We start from the raw sequence: 23,420 nt of genomic DNA, 5'->3' as shown, positions 1-23,420 counted from the left end.
CGTACATTACCCCAATATTTTATACCGCACATTTCGAAATTGTGGCTTGTTTCCTTTTAATCTGATATTATTTACGAGCCCAGTCGCGGTGGTGAATTTCGTCTTGATAAATGCGCTCCTTACAAAATGAATGTCCAACAGACATGGTGAGAGGAGGTTCACGCAGTTAACACCATATGGAACTTAACATATGTCGGAATGGTGCCGCATGTAAAAGCTAAGTGTAATCGCTAAAACCCGATGACGAATGACTGGGTTGGAAGCGGCAAGTCTTGTCTCCCGGGTCGCACCCTAATCATACTTTTTACAGGCAACAGCACTTGTGTTGGTTTATAGCCGCACAAGAACCCGATGAATAAATAAAGCTATCTCAGGAGTCATTTATCATACCCATATCAAAAGCGTCGTCATAAATTTTGTTGGAAAGCCGATAAGAGGCGGTATATAATAAAGTAAAACGAAAGCCTTGTAAATAGGTTAACCTTAGAGTAATATACGTCCCATAATATTATAAGCAGCGAAAACTTTTACTTGGAAAATTTCATTTCAGTTTTATGCAGAATAATATCACTTACTTTTATAATTAAGTGATGGATTTATGCCAATGCCGTTTCTAATTTAGCATGTGTAACTTTGATTACTTCGGTATCAATTTTGCATCGTCCATTTTTAAATTGCAGGTCTTCAAGATTTTAAAAATGTCGAGTTATCATTCTGATCCTAACGTAGTCAGGTCGTCGTGTTTACCAACAAACGCTGGTCACCAGTCTGAAGACGCCTGCCACCAGTAATGCGTAGAAAACCCTTGCAATAGTTTTACACGTAAGTCGATGAAGGTGATGTGCAGCTATTTCATAAGTTTGTGCAAATTGTTTTCAAAGTTTACGATTTCATTTAGCATGTAGTATGTATCCATTTAGTTAATATAGAGTCTTTGGTTCGTCTTGGTAGATCACGTGTTTACTTTGCCCACATTCATATAGGCAATAATTTACCTATCATTAATGGGGGCAGGCTAATGACCCGACCAACGTTGGAAGGTCTCCTATTTCGCAGGCAGTAGGCCGGGAACAGGGCCAGTATCCATGCCTATGGTTTTGGTCTGCCGTTACATTAAGCCTTTTTTCGTCTCGCAGGAGTGAAGTTGTCGGCGTAAGTACTCCGGACCAACTTAACGGTGGGTGCGGTCCCTCCAATCAGTGGAAGTACTAGTTGCCCTGGGAATCCTGAGATACGTACGGGCCATTTCATCGATGCAATGCTCCGTGACAGGTCTCATGCCTGTGGGCCGGCCGACGTTGTAAGGCTCCTTATTTCATGGGAATAAGGTTCCTTAACGCATGGGAGAATGAGTATTTGGTGATGTAGAGGGATAACTAGTCTTTTGTTTGTGCCAGTTGGGAATCTATACAAATTGGAAGGTCTTCCATTATCTCACCTGGAGTTACGTGTCGGAAGTAAGTGCTCATGGGCAATGTAATGGTGCGTGCGGCCCTGTGATCGATGGAAGTGCTCCGTACCCCAGGATTCGTTCGACCCAGCAGATCAGTGGAAACAATCCGTGCGTGGGCTATTCCGAACCTACCGCGTTCAAAGACCCCTGTATACCCTCGTTCATTATTGAGGGTGATATGTATCACGGGTAGTGTTGTAAAATTTCCGGAAATATATCTTACGGAAATATTTCCAGAAATATTTCCGGAAATATTTGAAATATATAGAAACATTGGAAATATTGGAAATATTTCAGGTTACGTAAAGAAAAATACCATTTTATTCAAAAAATGTCTTTACATTAAAAACCACAAGAAATTTACACATTTAATAAAATTTGCCACTAGGAATAGTGAAATTCGTGTCGATAAAATGAGACAAGGGCATGTCTTCGTCACTGTCTTCGGTGGTTACTGTTGTTTCTCTGTATAAAGTAAGTAGGTATAAGAATATTATGATCCAAACAGGATGTGTGATTACTCACTGCAGAAGTCGGCAGAACAGCATTAATAATGCTTAATCCACCGGAACGGCGACAGTGCATTTTATTTTTATATCAACTGCCACCTTGCTACTTTTAATCTTAGTTTTGAATTTACCACACGTGTGAAACGTAGGTAAATAGGTACACCCCGAAATATATTTTTTTAATACAATTACACGGAAACGTATAATCCTTCATTAGTACACTAGTACACATGATGTTGAATATTTCCAATATTTCCATTATTTCCAATATTTCCACAAAGCATTTGGAAATTTCCAATATTTCCATTTCCGTGGAAATATTCCCATTGGAAATATTTCCATTTACAAGACTAATCACGGGAGAATACCTGCTCTTACACCTGCCGTACCTGTAGTATGGGGGCGAGCCCTGGGAAACTTTTATTGTGCATGAACGTTACGTATTAAAGGTCCCTGCGGGCCTGCTAGCCATAAGGTCTCTTTCATGGGAGTTACGTTTTCGGCGTAAGGGCTCAGGGACACAGTGGGTCCGTGTATGAGCCAGTTGACGTGATAAGACTCTTGCAGACCTACGTTATCGGGGATAGCTGCGGTGCTGAGTGGCACATGGGGAACTGAATGTGAGAAGATCCTTTGTTCAGTCTTCTCGTTAACCCGACTATGAAATGTCAGCTACTAAATGTACCATGTTTGATTGTGCTGAGTAACACGATTATGTAACTGAATGCAAGACTTGTAATTACAGTCCGAGAGTAGCCATGGGGACTGTTAGAGTTCTTGATGATCCCGACGATTTGGGGTGAGTGATATTAATGATTGTAATTGCTTGACGTTTGATTATATTGCTGTGCCCCTCATAGTAAATTATGACTCCGACGTGTATAAAAAAAATCCTCTCTGTAATCACCATCTCTGCCTAAGAAAAGATCTTAAAAACTGGTGTCCTACAAGCACACCATTTAAGACCACTGAGCACACTAAGGGAATGTAAGAGGCAAATAGCTTCAACAAAAATCAAAATCGACTGGTATTTTTTCTTTCGGAGTGGCTTTATTATAAAATATCGGCCTGGGCCTTAACAAATGATTTCTGTATTCTTATGCTTTTCTTTCTTTTTCTGATATAGTTCCATATTGCCTTCCCACGCCCTCAAACTCAAGCCTCTCCGCATTCCCGCGAAAGAGTGTGTGGATAATTAGTAAACAGGAAAACAAGTTTACCTGTAGACAATTTTATTAATAATGTAAATTCTTTCAATTTTACGGGTTATGCTATCAAACCCGTTTCTTTAGTAGAAATATTCTTTTGTTATAAAGTATTGACAAATATAACATTATTGAATTATTTAACTTATTAGAGCCCTTTTTTCATCTTTTTGGTATTCCGCCTCGGACCAAAATTTTTACCTAATAAAGGAAGTGATAGTAGACAAAGTACAATTAATTACGACTATTGCATTAATGATAATGTAAATAACTCAATTCAATTAATATGTTAATAGTTATGACGCTGTGATGTCATGTTTATGTTATCTCCATAAAATAATAATAAATAATGTAGTGGGCTACAATGTCAAAAAAATAATTAATAACATAAATTGCATTTTAATTATTGTTTCTAAAGTACGGTCCCTAATCGTCATAGTTCACGAGACTCGGCCTTCACGTAATTCAGGAAGAATTAATATTTTTTATAAAATTCTGTTTAATTTAGGAAGCAATTACATTTTGCCATTCTCTTTATAAATTTTTTCAATCGTTTTCTGCGTAAAAACATTTTGGGTAGGTACTGTTTAATTGGCCTAGTAGCACAGATGCAATATTTTACATCTGTGATTTTTAAAAATCTGAAATGAGGAGCTCATTGTGCCAGAAATGTATACATACGTATGTATATAATTGTTGTTTATTTCGTCCGGCAGGATGAAATTTTGGAAATTTTGATTAAGATGGACAAGGGCGGTCTCATTTTTGTGTAATTAACATTCATAATTAAATTATTAATTTGTCGTTGGTCTATGTGACGGCACGCAAATTATTGTCATACGAGAAAGCGGCCACGATTGTTTTTGTTTACCTTTTTATTTTATGTAACGTAGAAATTTCTGAGATTTTTGTATTGGTCTTTATCTGTTATCAATTGTAAATGCTTAATTTAATTAACAGGTGGATGTGATTTATCGCCTTTTCTGTGTAGTTAAAAGAGATGAATTTTTATGTTTCCTAGTATTTTAGTTAATTGATGTCTGATAAGAATTTGTTTAGTAAAACAATTCGACCTCTATATTATCTTGGTCTTTTAACCTAAGTTGAGGGTATATTTTCTGTTGTCAACTGTGTATCATTGGTTGTTATAATTTTGATTTTCGGAAGAAGGGTTTCGCTTTAAATAAGACGTGATCAGGTATAGCGTCGCTTTATGCCACGTTTAGGGACATAGTGCAGCCAATCGGCTTTTTGCCAAGTTAAGAGCGGAACTACGTTCCGTTGAAGTTTTAAATCAGCATTTGGCCAAGTTCAGTGCGGAACTACGTTCCTTTGAAGATTTAAATCGCGTTTAGTGACAGGTTACGTAGAGCTACGTGTCGTTGGAGAATTTAAACCAGCTTTTTGCCACGAGTCGCGGCCAGCTAGTTTTCATCTGAAGTCACGGCCAGCATTGAAAGTTTTGTCTTATGTGAGTTGGAAGAAGTTTCGTGTGTGAAGCCGGAAGCCGAATTACGGCTAATTATTTGTCTACGTTGTGACGTTTTCGCCATCTAATAAGGTGCTGCAAGGAGAGGTGTTTGTTCGGCGCCCCCGTAAGTTGTCAATGTGACTCAGTTGGAAGTTGAGTTCTTGTCTACCCGAAAAGAAGATGCTGCGGTTATCCGGTCGTTATAGTGTAATTGTATAATTGAAAATTGTTTTTGTGTTTTGTGTAAGGATACCGTTTATTTGGATTACATTTCTCGGACATGTAATGTGAGTACCTAATTAAGTCTTAATTTTAGTCTTTTTGTAACAATTGTTTGTGTTTTTGTATCATTTTCCTTGTGTGTGTGTTACGATTAAATCACACTTTTGTAATATTCACATTAACTTTTGTCTGTTTCATTCTAATGACTTCAGTTATAATTTGCCTGTGTGTGGATTGGATGCTTGCCCAAGGTCCATTTTAATTATTCAAAATTTTGCAGTCCAGTTTGTAGTTTAAGGTATTTGGTTTGACCCGCTATCTGTAAGAAGTTAACAGGTTAACTGAGAGCAGAGTCTAATCTCTCCTCTGTGCTGGGGAGAAGTCTGGTCCCGTGTTAAAAAAACAAAAGTAAAGAGCTAGCTAGGGTTTTGTGTAGGTGTTTTGTGTACGGTCTTTCTGGCCTACGGACCAGGACACACAGCATTATTATTTGGCGCCCAACGTGGGGCACACAGCAATATATACAGGGTGTAGAACCGGTTTCTTCTAATTTCAGTATATCGAAATATTTTCTCCCCTAGGTAATTAATTTAGAGCAATGTTGTAAATAATGCTAATGCAGGTATAATTAAAAAAACCTTTTTAGAACCTTACTGCAATGAAATCATTTATTGTATACGAGAGTCACGTGTTTGTATTGCTCTTTTCAATACTTTTTCGCACTTTAACAATCTAGAATGTGTTAATGTGCAGATTAACTAGGTAATCTACAGATTGCAGCTAATTGAAAGGACATCTCGCACGAATCTGAACCGTTAATCTGCAGATTAACCCGTCAATGTGCAGATTAACGTTTTTCTAACATTACCGTGTCTATTTATTTATTGCAATAATCATAATAAAAGCATTTAGGTATCCGTAGGATCTATTGTTTACATACTACAAAATTAGTGTACCTGCTAATTGGCCAAAATAAGTGCAATGGGCGGGTCTAGTTGAGGGTAGGAGACTTTTAATTGAATGTTAACTGCACACGGTTTTTTATTAAAATTATATATACAATTAATGCTAAAAATAGTATATATCTCATGCAACTCTGTCATTATTTGTGGAAATTACTATTTCCAATTTTTGTTTTACACCTATTTATTATTTACGATTTCAGATCAAAGTCACTTTTTGAGTAAACTTTCTATTTTATTTATTTATCTAAACATGGCTCACTCATATACATCGCCCTTAACTATTGTACCAAGTTTCATGAACATTTAATGATTCATTTTTGCTTTGGAATTGAACAAAGAATACATTGTTTTGCGACAACTTCGAAACCAGAAAACCAGTTTTGGTACATTGAATTTTGGAGAAGGTACATTAATAGTTTTGTGATCTTTTCGGGGCTCTTGTGAAATTGGCCGTGATTTTTCAAAACCGGATCTTCGGAAAACGGCATAGGTACAATGGGGTTTTGTACATTGGTGTACATTGAATTCTAACCCATTTACAATCTGCTTCAGCACTAATAACCGATTCGCTATTTAGAGCACTGCGGATAAGCACTTCAGTTAATTGAAAAACTGTTGATTTATGACAAAACAGATGAACTCGTGTAAATGAAAACTAAAGATAACTACTTCAATGTGTTGTATGTCATTAATCACTATATAAGATCGACTAAGATTAAACGCTTTATATTACTACCTCATCCTTAATGTATTCACGGAGATCTAATTTATCATATAATTTGAACAAGTGTTTGGCTTGTAAGCAAGGTAACTGCTGCCAACATCATTTGAAGCTACGAAAATCGAAAGTTACAGTCTTCTAGAAAAAGGGGTTACGCTTTGACACCAGTGCGTGTATTTTATTAAGTCTCACCTGTCGCGGCTCGTTTGGCTCTTACCAGGCAGCCGAAGCAACGGATGTCGTGTCTGTCTAGTACGGTGACGGGTAATTATACGCTGACAGTGACATAGTGTGCGGCTCGCTTCTGCATTTTTAAAACTTCGACTCATCGTAATATATGGTCGGTAGTTGAAGCGGGAGAAATATTTGCAATTTCATAACGCATTTTTCATTCGATATTGCGAGCGTAATATGTTAGCGGCACGCAATAAAATAAGATAAATGAATTTGATTTTTATGACAGCAACTCGAAACTTATTACGAAATAAGACGCTAGTGGATATGATGCATGACGCTCTCGTCGAGATGAAAAGGCCTGTCCATTCGGGTGAATGCACCCGAATGTCCGACGTCACACCAATTAAAGTTGAATAATGGAATAGACAGTACCTGCCACGCCATATCAGCAGTTGGGACAAGTTTATGGATTATCCACATCCAGGCATGTTGCGACCGAAGCAAAGTCAGCAAATCAACATAAATATAGTTTGTTAAAACTTTCAAGTTACGCGACATTCAGCTGCCGACATGTATCAGCTGTCAAGAGCGTCTCGGTGCTTGAAAACTTAACGCCGTACATTTACCACCGTAAAGACGTCCCATCTTCTCACAGCAACGTTCCCGTCAATTTATGAATTCATTAAGTGGCGTTAATATTAGAATAGGCTCTATCGTTGCAAATCAACCGTTTATTATTTGAACGTTCTTTGACGTCATTTCAATTAAATTCTGAAGAGATACTTTCTAGCAATAATTAAGTAAAGTGGATTTATTTTATTAACCTTCCTACAAACATGTTCATGTAATAAATGTCAATTAGTGCTTGTCAACATCGCTAGCATTTTAGTCCTGAATTTAATTGACTGAAAGTCCTACATATCTGTTGGATGAGTATTTCGTTGTCCTATTTACATTCCGAATAACTTCTACCATAATATTATAATGTTTCAAAGATTAAATTATTTTTGAGAAGCTAGGTATCTGGGTAGACAACTCAGTTACATGCAGTCTATTTTCTATATAATATACATTAATTTATTGTTACAAAAATGCATATAAATCAAACCTAACAATAGTGAGTTGTATGATGGTCTAGAGGGTCGTCCGTCTGTCCGGGAGGTCGGGTGTTCGAACCTGCGTTGAGGTCAATTTTTCATCTGTGGTGCAGAGATAGGAATTTCGTTACGAACATTCTGCCGGCTACTCAGAATTAGGTTTTCCTGCAGTTTTCCTAATTCGTAAGGTAAATACCGGAGTAGTATAGAACAACTTAAGACCTTCTGCAGGGGCACCTCTAAAAAGCAATATGCGGGTCATGTTATAATTGGGCGAAAGCCTGTTCAGGATCCATAATAAGAGAGAGACCCTATTAACTCTACTAAAGTATTCTGCATTGAAAATGATGGAAAAGAATCAAGTATCAAGTGGAATTCAACAGAAACCGACCCATTTCGGTACCTACAACAGAGGTTCTGAGGCCGGAAAAAGAAACCGTACATTACATCGTTTAATCATCACAGTGAAGACCCGAAAACAACTTTCTTTCTATACATGAATAACGAAACCATATCAAAAGCGTCAAATCGTATTTCATCGCGCCACTGCAAAATTTTTTTAGAAGGAAAATTATAACGTGTGCAAAGAAAAATCAATGGACGACGGTTGTAGCGGAAACACAGTCCCAGGTAACTCTGGTTCTATAACACGAAATGGCGGTACTTCACGACGATCTCTCGTGCAGTTTCCATTCTTGAAGAAAATGTAATCCACCGCCTTACGAATCGGTTATACGGTTAGTCTGGGGTTAAAGCAACAGGTCAATATTTCCACCTCCGGTGCCCTGGAATACCATCATATTGCGCACGATGCGCCAGTTAAACGTATTAAAACCACATCCGATCTGTAGTTGTCGTTTCAAGTGCTATAGGGGATTCCAAAAAACTGTGTAACTAGGCTTATCAGAGGACTGGTCATTTGGTACCAGAAAATAAAGAAATGTATACGGTCCTTTCCAAGCTTTTTGTAAATTCGGGGATAGCCCGCGTCTCCTCTAGGGGCCATACAACAAATCAAGATCTCCAGGTTGATATCCACCAACCTGGGTCTTCACGTCGTACTGCACTTTCATCCTATTGCCAGCTAAGTGTATATTATGGAAAACCTTACCATGCATGGTACTCAATCTATGATGCAGGTTTTCCACGTACTCATTGCTCGAGGTTCCTTGTTGGCCGGGTGTTGTACCAAATTCCAAATCACATGATGGAGCTGCACTCAGTTCTTATGCATAGTAAACCGATTAATACAACGTTAACAAATTTTTGGCATTGTGCTTGCAAGATAAACATATAAGAAACTATTCTACAAACAATTTCAAGTTCAGTTTCTGGTCACAAATACATACCCAAAAGACGCGACGTGGTACAATACTTTTTTTAATTACCTAATTCGATACTGTTGCTTGATGGGATAAAATCTGGCACTGCAAAATAAAATCCTGCAATGTGGGATCCAACCTGTCATCTTTGAATGAAACATGGCGATGGTCCTTTAGAACCATCGTAGTGTTTGGAGCAGTACAAGTAAGTGTTCACTCACACGTACATATTTGGGGAGAACGTGGTCGCTCTCCACCCTCCGTCGCTCATACCAATATGTTACAAATACTAACAGGCTATAACTTTTTCTTTGCTTAACACTAACTAGTACATACTGCACGTCCACTTTTTTATTTATAGAGATTTTTTTTTAAATTTTAGCTCAAGATTCTTCTAGTAGAGGCAAACATATCGCATATTTTAAACACCAGGTATGCGCATGCGTACATTACGCAGTGCTACCCGTATTATTTATAAAAATATTAATTGTGCCATAACTTATTTTCCTTTGTACACACAAATAGTCCATTACATGTGCTTTCGGGAAGTACTGATCATTTCATGAAAAATGCGCCTTAATTACTCGCCCTAAGGCGTAAAACCTTTTTTTCATTTTTTTATGTTAGTTGCAGAGACTATAACTACTAAAATGAAATACCATTTAAAGAATTTGATTAATTGAATGGTGCGTCAACCCGAATGACATTAAAAATTGTACTACACGCCTGGAAAACAATTTAGCAATTTTGTGTATTAAATCATAGCGTAAATTTATTTTTTACACTATGATTAAGTGTAGTTACTTTTAATAGCTGCAATATGTAGCAATTACTGCGTTCCCATGTTTGGTTTTCAGTTATAGACTTATTTAAGAGTATATGTTATAGTAATTCTTCTAATTTAATCCACTTAAATCCAATGCCGCGGCGTTTATCTCCTCCAAGTTATTTTTAGGACTATAAAACTTTAATGAAAAAATGCTATCGAAACAAACAAGTTCATCATCAGAAAGGAATACAAATTACATCAAACGTTACACATGATTTATGGGCATTTAATCTAGTGGTAAGTATAAGCATTATTTATTGTGAAATATGGACACTAAATATTTTATGATAATGTTTTAGGACATACTAACAATAAATATTTATTATCGTCTCAGTTAGTTAGTCACTTTGTAATAATTAGATGGGAGGTTTTCTAAATTATCACATACGTTTATGGCAGTGTTTGAAACGCTAGCTTTTTACTATGTTGAGAACGAGCCCGGCCATATCGTCGTCGTAATTTCGCCACCGTAATTTCACCAACGTAACTTTGCCGCCAACACAACTGGCCGCCATCCGCATCCTGCGGGCCCATCGTCACAAACGGTTGAACTCTTCAAATTCTATAATCCTACCCAGTTCTGCTTTCATACCTTGATTTTGGCAGTAATATAATGCAAAGGGACGGATTCAATTATTTTGGAAAGAAGATAGTGTTTACTTTTGTGGTAGTTTTTTTCTAGGTTTTTTTTTTGTTTTGTTATAGCATCACAGACTTGTGCTGTACGCAGTAATTTTATGTTTTCTTCCTCTAGTCTCATATTATTTTTAAGTACCACCTCCATGTAGGAACGATAATAATGGATTAAGGACACAGTTTTGTGCTAAAATACATTTTATTTAGCGCCGCGCCGCGCTACATAATTGATACAACCAGCGTACAACGTAAAACCGTACTTTTCAGTACGCTTGCGTAAGAAAACTAAAAGAACCGTTCATAACAGCGCCAGTAGCCCGTAGCCAGCTAACCCGACGGCACGGCCAACGCGGAAGCCCTCAACCATGCCGAACGACGTACCACGACCAGACCAAGAGCATTCAAAACCTTCCGTTGTCCATGGAGTGGCAATTAAACCTCCACCATTTTGGACCAAACCCTATGGTTCCACCAACTGGTGGCACAGTTCAATTTCAGGCGTCGCGAGCGACACCACCCGATATTACACAGCCGTCGCCGCCATCGATTCCGAAATCCTCTCGCAAGTGGCAGACATCACCAACACACCTCCCGAAACAGACAAGTATGGGACTCTTAATAGGCGACTCACCGAATGTTTCACGGACTGCGAGGAGCGACGACTTAAGAAACTCCTCATGGATTTAGAATTGGGTGACCTGAAACTTTCTCAACCCCTACTACGTCTCTGCAGTCTAGGAGGTGCGCGTATCGGTGACGACATCCTGAAAACCCTTTGGTTGTCTCGACTGCCACAGCAGCACCAAGCCATACTTACTGTTAGCGCCGAAAACCTTGAGAAATTGGCAACGATGGCGGACAATCTCCACAAGTTTATGATCAACGCGTGGTGGCCGAGGTGGCAACACATAATCCACCAAAGGCCAACAACAAGTGAATGGGAAGCTGCGTTTATAAAACTAACAGTCACGGTGGACAGCTTGGCAACCAAAAATCAACGCGCTTCAGTTGCGTGATCGCGAAAGAAGCACGGATCGGCAGCGACATCGTCCCAGGTCCATCAAGGAGCGGTTCGACTTCAGGGTACGACCAGTGTTGCTACCGCCACGTTATTGTTATTACGCGTTGGTCCTTTTTCGCGTGCGGACTCGAGTTGTTCAGTGCGTACTGTACATAGTTCAGGACCTTTCGTAGACGATACCAAAGTGTAACCGTGTCGCGGGTGCCAACAGACACGGTGACACACCACTTCCTAACACCCTGTGTTTTCGAGACCACGACGCCTCTTAGGACATCGACTTGCTGCTGCACGAGCCGAGTTCGCACGAATGTCGTCCATCGCAATCCCCTTGGACCAGCCCGCTTCACCTTTCCAAAAAGGATGGTCCTGGAGAGCGTGCGGTGATTATAGGCAGCGGAATGCATCAACAATCCCGGATAGATATCCCCTTCCGCACATGCAAGATGTGCCTCAGATATCTCAAATGCCTGTCGAGCCAGCAGATATTGGAAAGACCGCCATCACCGCCCCATTTCGACTCTTCGGCCTACGTGCAACTCCCTCAGATGATTCTGGTTATGCCCCTGCTGCACTCGTTTATGGAAATTCTAAAGTGTTTGTCCACCCCGAGCTTGTTGTGCGGAAGGAAGAGGTCACTGCAACATTCTTACGAATCAAGGCTCCTACCAAGTAATCGAGAGGCTTGAAAAATGTTTTCTCATCGATTTAAATGGGCGCACTGACAGAATATCGATCGACCGCCTCACCCCAAACGGCACAATAAACGTACCTGCGGTACAACCACCGCAGCGGCCCCATGCAAATCCAAAAACAAGCTGTCAGCCCCTAGGTCAGCTACAAACAAGATCAGGGAGAGCGGCTAAGTTCCCAGCGAAGTGTAACGAGTTTATTACCGCTATACTACGCTGGAGGGAGAGTATTGTGGCGACCGCGCAACAGCGGACCGTAGACTACGCAATAACGTCGTATGATTGGTCCGCGCGGCCAAGCCAATTAAAGTTTATGTTTGTGTAGATTTAGAATCCTAGGGTGTACCTTAATTTCAATTAACGTAAAGATACCGAACAAACAAGACTCTAACACGGACACTTATAATTTCTAATAGTACGGGAGGTAGCGTCCTATTTTTACGGGTCATTTTCGCACAATTACTTTTTATTCTGCCTGGTAGTTTTTACTTAGTTAACACTTAAAACAAGCGTCAGCTGGCGCGACTACGTGGCGTGTGGGTATGAGAGGCTAAGAAACACGTAAAAAAATTGTTTTTCGGACCATTTTCGCAAAGCTGAAAATGGTATATATGTAGCGCCGGTACCAAAGCGGCGATCACTAAGATTGCGCTCTAAGACCGATAGAGGGCGTCATGAAAAATGAGGGAGATACGTCAATGAAATTCATTGCCGTTGTTACCTTGTGCCTTGTGCTTGCATATGCAGTTGATCTGTTCATTATTTTAATTCATTAATTTAGTTATAGAATCGTAGTGTTAATTTATAGTTAAATAAACAAAAGATCTATAGTGGTGACCCCGATTAAAAAACGAGTTATATACCTACGTGAACAACACGATTAAAAATTCGGTTATCTCGCCTTCGCGCAATTGTCTGCGGTATTCTGATAAAGACACGCCATCTTGTCGATTCGTCGTTTAAAGATAATTTTAAATAACGACCTAATATGCCAAACGATAATCTTCCCGGTCAACCTCCCGCGGCTACTGAAAATGTGCCAACCGCTGTTTCCGTGGATCGTTGTAAATTGCCACCGTTCTGGCGCGCGAATCCTGAACTTTGGTTTGTACAAGTCGAAGCCGTCTTCGCTGTACACCGTATCACAACAGACTCTACAAAATACAATCTAGCTGTGGCGAACCTTGATCCCAATACGGTAGTCGAAGTTGCAGACATTTTGCGTTCGCCCCCGACTGCAGAGAAATATACCGCCCTTAAAACCGCGATACTTGCACGCTTGATGGACTCCGCTGATAGGCAATTGCACAAAGCTCTTACAGGTCTCGAGCTGGGCGACCGCAAGCCCTCACAGCTACTACGGCAAATGCAGCTTTTAGCCGGAGATCGCGCTTCAAATGATGTCCTTCGTGTAAAATGGCTCGACTTATTGCCGCCAACCACGCGACGTTTGCTGCAGGTATTTAAAGCATCCAATCTCGAGGAATTGGCAGTTGCCGCCGACGAAATTGAGGACCTCAACCCGACAGTGGTGTCCACATCAACCAGCAGCTCCAACCTGGCAGCCGTGACGCAGCCATTCAAACCATCGCACCCGCAGGCCGATATGGTTGCCGCCGAGTTGGTTTCATTGCGCACTTCAATCAATCAGCTAACCGCAAATATCAAGTCGCTGGTGGCAGGTGCTCCGCGCACATCAGTTGGGCCACGAAGAGGTCGCAGTCGCTCACGGACGCCATCTCAAGCGCGGGAGAGCTCTTCCACATCTGCTCGATCTGAACGCGTGTGCTGGTATCATAATCGATTTGGCTTGCAGGCGAAATATTGTCACTCCCCATGTTCATACGCCAAGGCTTCGGAAAACTAGGTCCACCGACGCCGCATAAGGTGGTCGCCGTTGGTGAGTTACTCATTGAAAACCGCCTTCTTGTCACAGATAAACGCACATCCATGCGATTCCTAGTGGACTCCGGATCCGTAATCTCACTCATCCCCAGAAAGGCGATATCAAAGCGCCTTCCACGGCAAGAGCTGGACCTGCACGCAGCCAATTCTTCTGTCATCGCAACTTATGGCACGAAAGAATTATCACTGAATATTGGTCTCCGGCGAGATTTTACCTGGCACTTCACCATTGCTGACGTCCAATTGGCAATCCTTGGAGCCGATTTTCTGCAGAATTTTGGCCTTATCATCGACTTGCGACAAAAATGCATTATCGACCCGCTAACATCACTATCGACTCCTGCTCAACTCGCGCCAGCAGAAGTGCATAGCGTGGCAATTGCTCCAGGTGTCAGTGTGCCCGACGGTGACCTTGGGTCCGTTTATGCGCGGCTTGTCCGTGAGTTCCAGAGCTCGCCGGCTAATCGCAAAACGATGGCAGTCCTGTCCGACTTTCCAGTACAACACGTCATTGTTACTAATGGACATCCAGTTTTTGACCGTCCCCGTCGCGTCTGGAAAGCGTCTAGCAGCTGCGAAAAATGAATTTGATTTACTGTTGAAAAGTGGAGTTATCCGGCCTTCTTCAAGTCAGTGGGCCAGTCCTTTACATATGGTACCAAAAAAAGGTGGCGGTTGGCGAGCGACAGGGGATTATAGACGTCTGAATGCCACCACAGTCCCTGACCGCTACCCTCTACCTATCATAGAGGATCTTCTACAGGAAAGCAAAGGATCGGTATTTTCCGTCGTGGATCTCCATCGCGCTTTCTATCAAATCCCTGTGGCAGCCAAGGATATTGCAAAAACCGCCGTTACAACGCCTTTTGGGTTGTACGAATTCATTGGTATGCCAATGGGACTTCGCAACGCCGCCCAGACCCTCCAGCGGACAATGAATCATCTCCTTAAAAAAATGGATTTTGTCAAATGCTACGTCGACGACATCTTGGTCCATTCCAAATCGCACGAAGAGCACCGGCATCACCTCATTGAACTCTTCACAGTGCTTCAAGCTGCAAACCTCCATCCCAATTGGGCCAAGTCAACACTGGGCGCATCACAGGTAATTTTCGCAGGCTATGATGTTTCGAAAAACGGCTTCAAACCACCCGCTGCCAAGGTGCAAGCGATTCTCAACTTCCCAAAGCCACTCGATTGAACTGAGCTTCGGCGTTTTTTGGGTGTGATGAATCATTATCGTCGTTGCATCCCTCATGCAGCCCACCTGCAGGCTCCATTGACCGAGTTTTTAAAAGGAGCTCCAAAAAAGCAGGTTAAATTACAGTGGTCTGAAGCGGAAGAAAAAGCATTCATCGATTGCCGCGCAAGTATCGCTAAAGCTGTCGGCGCCGCCTTTCTCGAGCCCGCAGCCCGTCTCGCACTTCGCACGGACGCTTCTAGCAACGCCATTGGCGCCGCCCTAGACCAGTGGCAAGAAAACAAATGGGTTCCTTTGGCATTCTTTTCCCGCAAGCTCTCCCCCACTGAGCAACGATACAGCACCTATGATCGTGAGCTCCTTGCAGTGTTCGCCGCAATCAAAAACTTCAGGCGGATTCTCGAAGGACGCCCTTTCACAATTTCTACGGACCATAAGCCGTTAGTATACGCCCTCGCCCAACGTGCAGATAAGGCATCTCCCAGGCAAGTAAATCATCTGGATTTTATCGCTCAATTTGATGCACGATTTGAGTTCACCCCAGGAGCAGAGAACTGTGTCGCTGACGCGCTCTCTCGCTCATGCACCATCGCATGGCCAACTATGTTAGATGCGGCCACGATAGCGACGGCCCAAGTTACAGATGAGCAACTGCCACACTTACTCCGTAAGTCAAAAATCAAACTACGTTCCCTCAACCTCGACGGCCACATGCTTTACTGCGTGGCTTATAACAATTTATTGAAGCCGTACATACCAGTTCAATTACGACGTCAAGTCTTCGATGCTGTTCATAATCTGGCGCATCCAAGTGGTCGCGCCACTGCAAAAAAGATACAAGAAACGTACTATTGGCCCAGCCTAAGAAAAGACGTCTTTCGATGGGCACAGCATTGCGAAAAGTGCCAACGTGCCAAGGTCTCTAGGCACAATCGCGCAGAACTTGGTAAATTCGACACACCGAACACAAGGTTCCAACACATCCATGTGGACCTCATCAAGCTTCCACTCACGGATGGGTTACAATTTTGTTTAACGGTGATAGACCGTTTCTCTCGTTGGCCTGTCGCAGCCCCCATTACAGACAAGTCAGCCGAAGTGGTTGCCCGAGCGCTTTGGGAGAATTGGATTTGTATGTTTGGAACACCGCTCACAATTACATCTGACCAAGGTAAGGAGTTTGAGGCCAAATTAATTGCCGCTCTATATCGTAGAATCGGAGCTAAACACCAGCACACGACTCCTTACCATCCTAAGGCAAATGGCATGGTGGAGCGGCTCCACAGAACGTTAAAAACCGCCCTTATGTGCCACCCACAGACACCGTGGCCACAAGCACTGCCCTTGGTTCTCCTCGGCATGCGTACAGTTTTAAAAGAAGATTTGCAAGCCTCACCGGCGGAAATGGTTTTTGGAACCTCGTTGAGAATACCGGGAGAGTTCTTTCGCACCCAAGAACCGCCCGTCTCTGAAACAACTTTTTTGGACAAACTGCGCTGTCTCTCGCAAGCCATCCGTCCAGTTCCTGCGTCGAATCACGCAGGAAGCAAACCATTCTTTTTCACAAGCTTACGCACCTGCACCCACGTGTTCTACAAGATTGGGAAAATACGCAGCCCACTGGAGCCTCCGTATTCAGGTCCACATCTGGTCAAACGCCGTATTAACGATCGCAACTACGTCATTGAAGTAAATGGGAAAGAAAAAACAATTTCCACAGACGACCTCAAACCTGCATTCATTGAATTCTCCGAACCCAGCAAGCCGACTTCTAGATTAATAGACAGCAGTCCAACACCACCTCTGTTACAGGATCCTCAGGTATCGCCGCCAAAACCAGCTCGAATGTCACATGCTACAAAAAGAAAAATGGTTTCGTTCCCTGCATCTTGTGCTTGCATATGCAGTTGATCTGTTCATTATTTTAATTCATTAATTTAGTTATAGAATCGTAGTGTTAATTTATAGTTAAATAAACAAAAGATCTATATATATAATAGTGTACAATGTAAAAAGAGCATAAATAACTGTCAGCTGATATTTAAATGTGGCAAAACCTGTTAGCTGGGCGTCCAAAGTTAGCGGGCGCTAGCGCGCGCGGCGAATTTGAATTTTGATGACCCAGCTAACACATTTTTCCACGTTGTCGTGTCAGCTAACAAGTGGTTTCCTTTTTTTTTTACCATAAACTGATGAGGTACTCATTTCCATGCATGCTGATGTCATATTATTGGAGAGAAATATTATTGAAAGAGAATACATGAGTAAAATGGTATCACATACTGTATAATAATATTATACATAAATTGAAACCTTGTATTTTATAATTTGCCACGCTTTTGAACCAGCTGACGCCCCTATCGTTGATAGGTTATGGATCAAAAATCTATAGTAGAAAGATGAACTTTGCGAAAATGGTCCGGTCAAATAGGACGCTACTATAAATAAATATAAATTTTTATATTTTTCTAGTAAAGAAAAACATAGCTACCGCCTTTTTCCAAATAGATACTGATCAATGCATGAAAAATGCCCTAAAGTTACTCGCCTTATATTCGATCTCTAGTTTTTTTTTTCTATTGATACAAAATATTTACCAATTTAAAAACTATGCGGTTGGCTTATCATCTATTTCTCAACAAAATTTAACAAATTAAATAGACATAACATTCAGTAAACATTAAGTGGAATTATAATTATTAATACAAATTACGATTCAAATAAGAACTTATGTTAATTAATAGTCGACCCCCAAAATCAGTTTTCGTTTATGTCGATCCATGGGAAACCACTTTGGCAAACCATATTCTAGATAAGATCTTTGTCAGTTTAAACCGAGAGCCACATCTATATACATAAATACATTATATACGTCGTTTTTAACTATTCAACCTTTTTTAAAATAAATTCTCCCCATAACATTCCGTGTAATTATTTCCCATAGTATACAAAGATCCGAAGTAAAATTTGCATGTTACTTCGCTTGTACAAGGTAACTATAATTCCGTAACATTATGTGAACCTACATATACCTACACAAGGTAATTTAGTGAAGGTGTCTTGTTAGTTCAAACCGATCGACGATCCACAATCATGATGAATAAAGCAACATGTATTTCAACAATGATCGGAAATATGTACATTAGGCATTGCAGCCAAGCTTCAAGGTTTAAGGGTAAAGTAGCCCTTATTTCGGGAGCCACACGGGGGTAAGCAATTTCCACGATTCCCGTTAGAGATGTTTTTATATAATATCCAGGTTACATAAAGAATCTGAATGACCTACATTATCTTTTTATAAAAGTGCCTTTGTAATTAATGAGTGACAAAAAGCGAATTTATGATTTTGAACTTTCCGTCCGTCCGTCTGTGTACATGATAACTCACGAACAGTTTCGAATTTTCCAGTTCTGTTTTCAGTAATAGATAAACAATGGTCAAGGGACTAAGTGATTAAATGTCGGTCGATACTCGTCAACCGGAAGTGACCTTGTCGCTCGTTGTCTATATTGGTGCAGTTTATTGTAAGTTAAAATACTAACGAAACGCAGCTGAGCTAGTTTTCTTATAATACTAAACCAATCACCAGTTTTCTAGGTTTCAATATTTATCATACTTTTAGTATTTATTGTAAAAATGTAAATGCAATTGATGTTACAGAATTGGGTTGGCCACAGCAAGAAGATTTGCACAAGAAGGTGCTAAAGTGATCATTTCCAGTAGAAAACAGAAAAATGTTGACGAAGCATTACAAACACTACATAGTGAAGGGCTTGAAGTTACGGGATTAGCTTCCCATGTTTCCAAAGAAAGCGACAGAAGAGCTCTACTTTATGAGGTATAATATTTCCTCATTTCATGATACTGTGTTGTAATATGACGACCCCATTTTTACAAATTCGAAATACTTCTTGGAAATGAGCTGAGCCATACCCGTATGCTACCTTTGAACCAGTCAAGTCAAGAGTATACCATGCCCCCATAAAAAATATTAAGCAAATCACACAAACACGTACAGCACAAAGTTTAACTTAGTGTTTTTCAGGCAGAAAATCTAGGAGGAATAGATATTTTGTTTCAAAACGCAGGTGCTCATCCTAATCCGGGTAAAATTGTTGACGTAAATATCAAAAAGTTTGTGTATTATTTCGGATGTACATATTTTTACTGTTTTTAGTGCACTGAAGGTATGTGGGATAAAACGATGGATACTAATCTGAAGGCGTCATTTTTTCTTGCAAAAGAAAGTTTGCCATTAATACAAAAACGAGGAGGAGGGTCAATTATCTTTATGAGTTCAATAGCTGCATATTCACCGTTCAAGGTACAAAGACATCTCGAAGTTTCTACTAAAACATTAACTCTTTTGCAATGTTAGGCTGGAGGTGCTGTATATAGTGTGAGTAAGGGTGGATTACTGGTCCTTACTAAGGCAATGGCAGGTGAATTTGCAGAATATAATATAAGAGTGAATTGCGTGGCGCCTGGTATTATCGATACCGAGTTTGCAAGAATAGTGAGCAATACGGCAACTTAAAGTAAATATTTTAAGGCATTTACATTTTAGCTCGGGCCACATCTCGATGAACTTTTAAAGACCGTGCCGCTAAACAGGTAATCCAAAACGTATCGCATAACATCTGTAAAAAAGGCTATTACTTCATTAACTCACGTCGCATCAGAAGTGTACGGTGCCCTACAATTTTAAAAGATAGTTATCATAAGTGTTTTATCGAAATGATAATAGAAAAACTGGCTTCCACGTGGAGTCTGCAAAATTTTAGAACTTACCGCCAGTTTCTATACAATTCTTTTAATTAGGAATATAAATCCAGTCAAATTAGCTCCAAAAGTACCCACTCTAAACTGTTGTTACTTCACTCAACGAAACCAAGTATATTCTATTAGTAAAAAAATCCGCTAAATCCGAAAATCGTAGTCCGCCTGGAGGGACATTCCTGGAACATATTGTTAGAAACAAAAAACGAAGAAAAAATGGGTTTTTAACTTCAATTTTCAACTATTGCTCTGAGGAAAAAATGAAGAGGGATGAATTTGTTCAGAATCGAATATTCTATAAGATACAGTTGGCCGGGAACGTTACATTTTCAAATGTTATTGTTTTTTATGGAAAAAGTAATCCCCAAATATAACAATTTGTTAGTAAAATTCATCCGATATTTGTATTTGGTCACTTCTTTTCATAACAAAACAATATGACAAACCCGATCACCGTAGGTTCATAGTCATTCATTAATTAAATAAAAAAATGATGCTTTAGCTTTCGAATTGGATGACTCCCAGAGCGTTTCCAATTTTTTTACAGTTAGTGGAACCTTAAAACCACCTATCCAACAATTTGCACATTCTTGTCCAAAATACGATTTTTTTCAGATGCGGAAAGACGGAAGATGTTTCTGGAGTTGTTGCGTTTCTAGCGTCACAAGATGCAAGTTTCATAACGGGAGAGACCATTGTTATATCAGGAGGTATGATTTCGAGGATATAGACCGCAGAACAACACCGGTTGCAATGTTAATAAGGAATTAATTAAAGGTCAAATGTGTATTTATTTATTTATTTATTTATTTATGAATTTATTTATTTACTTTTTTATTTATTTATTTATTGTCACTCTCTTGTTCTGAGCCCTCAACAGGCTTTCGCCCAATTACAGAGTGACCCGCATAATGCTTTTTAGATGTGCCCCTGCAGAAGGTCTTAAAGCTGTTCTATACTACTCCGGTATTTACTTACGAATTAGGAAAGCTGCAGGAAAACCTAATGCGGAGTAGCCGACAGAATGTTCGAAACCGATCTAAGGAAATTCCCATCTCTGCCACTGATAAAAAATTCGTACCTCAGTCCAGGTTCGAACCATCGACCTCCCTGGCTTAAACCACCCAAAGTTATCCATTAATTTCCCAGCGTGCGTACGGCACCAAGGCGCATGTTCTGAGACGCGCTAACGCCCTACCCATTCGCCCTACGTCAAAATGTCATTTGATCTTTTTGTCTCAAATTTTGTCTACTTTAAAAATTTCCAGATAATTTTTCTCTGAAATAAACAAGATGACGGTTTTTTTTAAAATAGATATTTTTTCTTTTTTTCAAAATTTGGGGGGTTGCGGGGGGGAATTTTTGGTAGGAAGCTGAAAATTCGGATTCATAGGCACAGAAAACATAAAACAAGACTATGTTCAGAACTACCATATGAACTTTGCATCCTAAAATTACATATTTCCTGGACTAATTTATCTCCCTGGAAAGAGGAATCGAATTAATGACGTGTCGTTAATTGTTAGTCAAGTTTTCTTTTCAAATTATTTAATAATGTTGTTGAGTTCTGTACGTGTAAACTAAAAACGATTTGTCGATGAAGTGCTCCATTGCTTTTGAGGGTAATGATGATGTAGGCTATCGATTTCGACTGACATCTCCCCGGCATTATGGCTCAATGGTAGAGCGTTGAGTTATAAATCCGGAGGTCGGGTGTTCGAACCTGGGTTGAGGTGAATTTTTCATCTGTGGCAGGGATGGAAATTACATTAGACCAGTTTCGAGAATTCTGCCGGCTACTCCGAATTAGGTTTTCCTGCAGTTTTCCTAATTCGTAAGGTAAATACCGGAGTAGTTTAAGACCTTCTGCAGAGGCACCTCTAAAAAGCATTATGCGGGTCACTCTGTAATTGGGCGCAAGCCTGTTGAGGGCCCAGGACAAGAGAGGGATAATAAATAAATAAATAAATCTTCAGGCCGAGCTAGAAGTTTACATTTAAATAAGAAATATGTGGTTTTTACAAAAGTGTTACCGTCAAAAATAGAAATTTACATAATTGGAAGTGTGGTGATTGCAGATTTTCCTTATAAAAGCGTAATTCCTAGAATTGTTAAATCTAGGGCAATTTATCGTTTATTTTTATCAATTTTGCTTTGTTAAATCATTCAAGTGACAGTTCTGATTGAATTTATTTTGTTAAAAGGTTAATGTAATTTATTAGAGATAAGAATGCGTTTTAATGAGCAAAAACTGCGTGTTTTTCGTGGAAAAATGTTATTTGAGATAAGAGAATTCCGCGCAAAAATTGTGATACGTGAGGTTATGCAGGGGCAAGGAACGGATACAGGGTTGGCTTGATGCTACGTAGTAGTAGTAAAACATTGGCTATATTTTGGAAACGATTGAAAATAAGAATGAAGTTTATTTGCGTTTTTGTCTTCAAATAACCTCTACTTTAATTTCCCACAATATTGCACATTCCTTTTGGGTCACCCTGTGTATACCTACATCCAAATACCAATTAAGGAATTAACATCTGCGTCTTCAAAATTACTTCATTATTACTGTTTGTCCTTGAAATGTAACTGATCACTTATGCCATCGTGTAAATGTATAACGAGGCGTACTTCCTTAACCAGTTTCAGTCCATCCAAAAAACTGTCAGCAACTTCCTGGCTGTATATGCGTTCCGAATTCAGATCATTCACAACGTTTCTTCGAATACATATAGGTAGTACAATTATTTTTTAGAAAAATCCAATCGGCTTTTTTACAATGCCATCAAATGTTTTTGATAATCTAAGACGCATTTTAATAGAATTTGTTGTTTGAACACCATCCTCTTGATTCCCGACAGTTGCGATCATAGGCAATGAGTAAAATTGAGCACCACCATACTAGTATTTACGAAAATATTCGAATCGGACGTGCTTGCGTTTAAATAACTGCACTCCATGACGTTAATATAAACTTAACTTGTTAAAAATTACTATTCCATTGCTGTAATTGACCGTTTTGTATTCAACGATATTCTTTAAAATAATGTCATTTTATATTCACGTTTTGTTTTTTAAAGTTCAGTAAATAATTTTAAAGCAGTTATACGAGTACATACTTTAATATTTAAAGTGGTAGTATTTGTATTCCTTGTGAAAATGTCCGTGCAACATAATAAAAAGCCATCTTTGAACTCATCAGTATGTTTTACCTTAAATAG

The 23,420-nt window shown here is 39.9% G+C and overlaps 2 protein-coding genes across 2 annotated transcripts in view; both read left to right on the top strand.

Annotated features, from left to right (window-relative positions):
• Nucleotides 1-23,420, top strand: part of LOC116159660 (beta-mannosidase-like) — a 503,499-nt gene that overhangs the window by 83,331 nt on the left and 396,748 nt on the right. The window lies entirely within an intron of this gene.
• On the top strand, nucleotides 18,402-20,991 carry LOC116159670 (dehydrogenase/reductase SDR family member 4-like). Its single transcript, XM_031472704.1, has 7 exons — nucleotides 18,402-18,632; nucleotides 19,084-19,261; nucleotides 19,469-19,543; nucleotides 19,601-19,747; nucleotides 19,802-19,939; nucleotides 19,991-20,037; nucleotides 20,818-20,991. The coding sequence occupies exons 1-7, from the start codon at nucleotides 18,517-18,519 to the stop codon at nucleotides 20,930-20,932; spliced, it is 816 nt and encodes a 271-aa protein (XP_031328564.1). The 5' UTR covers nucleotides 18,402-18,516; the 3' UTR covers nucleotides 20,933-20,991.

This window comes from Photinus pyralis, unplaced genomic scaffold (assembly GCF_008802855.1).
Source record: "Photinus pyralis isolate 1611_PpyrPB1 unplaced genomic scaffold, Ppyr1.3 Ppyr1.4_LG1, whole genome shotgun sequence".
Taxonomy (NCBI): domain Eukaryota; kingdom Metazoa; phylum Arthropoda; class Insecta; order Coleoptera; family Lampyridae; genus Photinus; species Photinus pyralis.
The sequence above is the reverse complement of the archived record's forward strand: the minus strand, read 5'-3'. Positions and strand labels throughout refer to the sequence as shown.